At 48.9% G+C, this 4597-nt stretch overlaps 1 protein-coding gene across 1 annotated transcript; it reads right to left on the bottom strand.

Moving 5' to 3' along the window:
- Window positions 1-343: 343 nt before the first annotated feature.
- Window positions 344-3982, bottom strand: LOC138188364 (uncharacterized). The gene is made up of 2 exons (XM_069130082.1): window positions 3149-3982; window positions 344-2476 (listed from the first exon to the last, which is right to left on the bottom strand). Exons 1-2 carry the CDS (start codon window positions 3980-3982, stop codon window positions 344-346), a joined length of 2967 nt encoding a protein of 988 aa, XP_068986183.1.
- Between the last annotated feature and the right edge of the window lie 615 nt (window positions 3983-4597).

Below are 4597 nucleotides of genomic sequence, written 5' to 3'. Positions count from 1 at the left end.
GAAAATTGCTGAGATTTATGGAGGGTACTTGAGAATATTGAGGGTACGCAGTAAGGGTGAGCGGACATCTGGTTGCCATCTTGTCCGCGGTGTGTGGCCTGGTCTAGGTAGAGTGTCGCCCGACGTAACATCCTCCCCCCGTTGAGAGGGCACCGATCAACCTTAGATGTGGGTCAGGTGGGTGTGTGATCCACCTCCTTCGATGTCGGTGATTGTCCGGACTCAACTCGGCCTGATTGACATGGCAGGGGGACCAGTCTTTTGACGCCGCGGTCCAGGAGGCTCGATGATGTCTGCACCGTCGCTGTTCGAATTATGCCATCGCCTCCGGGATGGATCTTGACTACACGGCCCAAGGGCCAGTGTATCGGTGGAACGTTATCTTCTCTGAGAATGACGATGGTGCCTTCTCGTATGTCGTGATTGCCCTTGTTCCATTTGTTTCGGATTTGTTTGGAATGGTTTGTGACTTGAGCGGAGCCACCTTTGACTTTGCAGTGAGAAGTTGTGTCCACACATGACCATCCGGGGTGATGGTGCGAAGGTAAATGCATGCCCCATACCTCCTTTCGCTGGCATCACAGAACCCGTGTAACTCAATTTCCGCTGCGGCCTTGATTATGGTTTTACGTGGAAACCTTACGTTGTTTAACAATGGTAGCTGTGCATAGTATGTGTTCCATTCTGTATGTAAGACGGCCGGTAGGGATTCGTCCCAGTCAATTTTTAATGTCCAAAGTCTTTGGAGCAGCATCTTAGCTCGAACTATCACTGGTGCCAGTAATCCAAGAGGGTCGTAGATCTTGGCGATTTCGGAGCTGATTGTTCTTTTCGTGATTCGAGAGGCGGTAGAGTTGATTTTGACGGAATACAGGATCGAATCGTCAAAGGAATTCCAGACAACACCCAGAGTTTTGAAGGTTTGCGATTCGCCTAGTAGCAGCTTATCGTTTATGTCCTGCTCGGAAAGTCCTCGTAGCAGTTCCCGGTCGTTCGGTGCCCATTTTCGAATGTTTAAGCCGGCTAGTTTGAGCAATTCTGTGAGTTCCGTTCTCAATGATCGTGCCTCGCCCTTTGTGTCAACTCCTGTGAGAACATCGTCGACGTAGAAGTCTCGCTGTAAGACTGTCGCCGCTCGGGGGTACCGATGTCCCTCGTCGTCCGCCAGTTGTTTGAGGCACCTAATGGCTAGATAAGGGGCCGCTGACAGCCCGAATGTCACTGTGTTAAGTTGATAGGTGTCAACCCTTCCATCAGAGTTGCGCCACAAAATTTGTTGGAATTTCCGATCCTCTGGACGCACAAGAAATTGTCGGTACATTTTTTCAACATCTCCTGTAATGACGTATTGATGAGAGCGAAATCTTAAAAGAATGAAAAATATATCATCTTGTAATTTCGGTCCAGTATGAAGTACGTTGTTCAATGAAACTCCGGTGGTGGTTGGTGCAGATCCGTCAAACACAACACGGAGTTTCGTAGTTTGGCTGGACTTTTTGATCACGCCGTGATGTGGCAGAAGGTATCCATCGTCCGTGCGGTGGTCCGTGGTAATCGTGGTCATGTGTCCTAATTCTAAGTATTCTTGTATTACGGCGTGATAGTCAGCTTCGAATTGTTTGTCCCGTTGGAACCGACGGCAGAGGGATGTGAGTCGCTTCATCGCCATGGCTTTAGAGGATCCAAGCGAAGGAGTTGTTTCGTTAAATGGGAGAGCGACAATGTATCGCCCTTCGTTGTTGCGCTGAACGTGGTTTCGGAAGTGTTCCTCGCACTGTCGTTCCACTTCCGAAATGTGTACAGTGGGCGGTCCTTCGTCGATTTCCCAGAACCGGGCGAGATCCGCCTTTAAAGCCGTCGTGGAGGCGTGAAATGCGTGTGCTGGTGATTGCGAGGTTGGGCTCCCCCCGATGACCCATCCGAATTGCGTTTTTTGCAGACGCAAGTCGGGTCCGTTTGCTTGACTAATATCAAGTTGGCCGACACAGTCGGTCACATCGAGTGATGCTAGTGTTGGTCCGGCGCTCAACAATATTTCGATCGGAGCGGGTATGTGGAATCTTGGATCGGCTAGTTGGAGATTCCGAGGTATCCGTATTGTTGAGCGATCTATGGGTTGATCTGGGATCCAAGACGATATTGTCGGTATGATTAGGAACGTCAAGGTGCGTTCGTATGTACCGTCAATGGAGGTGATCGTGGCCGTGATGTAGCGTTTTGAGGTCGTCGATAACGTGTTGAGTGTTCCGATTGGGACCGAACATTTCCGTTGATTGAGTTTTAACGAATTGGCGAGTTTTTCTGTAATAAAGTTCATGCTAGAGCCGGTGTCTAGCAAAGCCCGACAACGGAATGGTTGAATTTTATTGTTCAAGATGTTGACCTGCGCTGTGACTAACAAATCGTGCTGCAGTGGTTCAGAGGGAAGCGAGGTCAATGAGTCTGTTTTCTGTGGTTCGGTCCCTAACAAAGTCGTCTGATGACGTCATTGCTTTCCTTGTCGTTTAGGACTGGATGATATATTTGGTCCCGATCCCGTCGTTCGCGATAGCCGAGATTCGCGTTTCGGAGATGTTCGCGGAGACGTTCGGGGAGACGTTCGGGGAGACATAGATGCGCGTCTCGAACGATGTGACGAACGCGGGGTCGGTGAACTGGGCGAAGATCGACCGTTGGATGACCGGCTGCTCGACGATCGACCGCTCGACGATCGACCGCTCGACGATCGACCGCTCGACGATCGACCGCTCGACGATCGGACGCTCGATGTTCGGTCTACACGTGTTCGGATTTTGCGATGATCATGGTCTTGATGCAGATATGTATGGTGTCGCTGTCTGCAGATGCGACATGAACCGGCGGAACATTGAGTAAGGGTGTGACCCTTGCCTAGACAATTGGTACAGAGCGACGTCCTTTTGGCCGTTTCAAGGCGTTCCTTGGGCGACTTCGCTTTGAAGGTTTCACAACTCCATATTTCGTGTTGTCCTCGGCAATTCGGACACACCGACGGCTTATGTGTAGTTGCGAATGCGTGACCTCGCGGGGCGTTCCGTCGCTGACGGTTATGTCGATCGGACCCCCGTTTTATCACGGTTGATGCTGAACTTGTTCTGTCACCGTTCGTTCGCGTTTTCAGAAAGTCTACCAAGTGCGTGTAGGACGGCATTTTCTTGTCTGGCAATGTGCGGTGCCATTTGCGTATGATGGCTGAGGGTACCTTCAATGTAAATAGTTTGAGAAGAACGACGTTTGATGTGACTGGTTCGCCGAGTTTCTTTAAAGCTTGGAGGTTTACTTTGACCATCTCGAGAAAATCATCTATGGCTTCGGGTGTTTCTTTAGTTATTTTCGGATAGTCAAAAATCAAGTCCCAGTGGCGCATGCAGACTTGACGGTGGCAGTCGAATTTTTCTTTAAGAATGTCAATAGCGATTGAATAATTTAACTCTGTGATGTCTAGCGATTGTATGCTTTGCGCGGCCTTTCCGGTCAGCGAGGATTGGAGATAATGAAATTTTTCCACGGGTGTAAGTCGCTCGTTTCGATCTATGATGGACAAGAAGGAGTCGTAAAATGAATGCCAATTCTCGACGGTACCGTCGAAAATAGGCACATGAATCTCCGGTAGTTTAATTGATGTCGGCTCGGCGACGTTAGATGACTCGCAGCTTGGCGATTTCGACGACGATGCTGGTGTATCAACCATGAGAGTGTGTATTCGTACTACCAGATCGTAATATGTGCTTGTTAATTCAGAAACGCGCGCGTCGTCTTCCTCGCCTAAATCTTCTAATTCTTCTTGTAATAATCGGTATTGTTTCCACGTATCGTCGAGTAGTGTCGTATAGGCCGTTAAATAGGCTTTATTAGGTTGGCTAGCTTGCTCGTATTCATCGAGTCGTTTCGATAGAGTGGTAAATCGGCCGATTTGAAAGCCTCGTCGCCGATGTAAGGAGGTAATTTGGTCTGCGTTCTCCATTGGTATAGCCGATTGTGAAGACAATGCAATGAACGAGCTTACCTTGTGGTTGTGAGTTTGAATGTTACTCGTCACCGTGTGTGTATCGTTTGACGTGTAAGAAGTGTTCTTGCGGAAGTTGACCCTCTAGTTGTTGGCGTGAGGCTGCGTGGTTGCGCTCTTCAACCACCGGGTTATGCTTCTTCAAACTGATGGTTCCTGGCGTTACTGACTTCGCTGGAGTGGTAACTCTCCCGCTGCTGGTTATGTTGGATTCACGTGGCACTGTATGGTAGTAGGTGTCACTGGCGTGCACTTTTCACAGACACGTAATCCGGCTCGAAGGACCAAAATGTTCGATCACTCGCGGAGAGACGCGATCGCGAGGAAACACGTCAACGGAGTCGTAAATTCCCGTTACGATTAGATAATCGACGCCACGAAATGATCGAACCCCTATTTCGGCTAGGATAATAGGGGTGGTTTAATTGAGTAGTTACACTGATTCAACAGGTATAACTTTATATTTATTCCAACAACTTTGTAGAGAAATGATTACACTGATGCGAATGTACAAGTTAATAGTTGATTGATCTGCGGTGTAAAACCCGGTTTACAAGATGTTGACGGTTTGAA

The sequence above is a fragment of the Bombus flavifrons genome, chromosome 16 (assembly GCF_040668555.2).
Source record: "Bombus flavifrons isolate JBK064 chromosome 16, iyBomFlav1_principal, whole genome shotgun sequence".
In the NCBI taxonomy this organism is placed as follows: Eukaryota; Metazoa; Arthropoda; class Insecta; order Hymenoptera; family Apidae; genus Bombus; species Bombus flavifrons.
The sequence above is the reverse complement of the archived record's forward strand: the minus strand, read 5'-3'. Positions and strand labels throughout refer to the sequence as shown.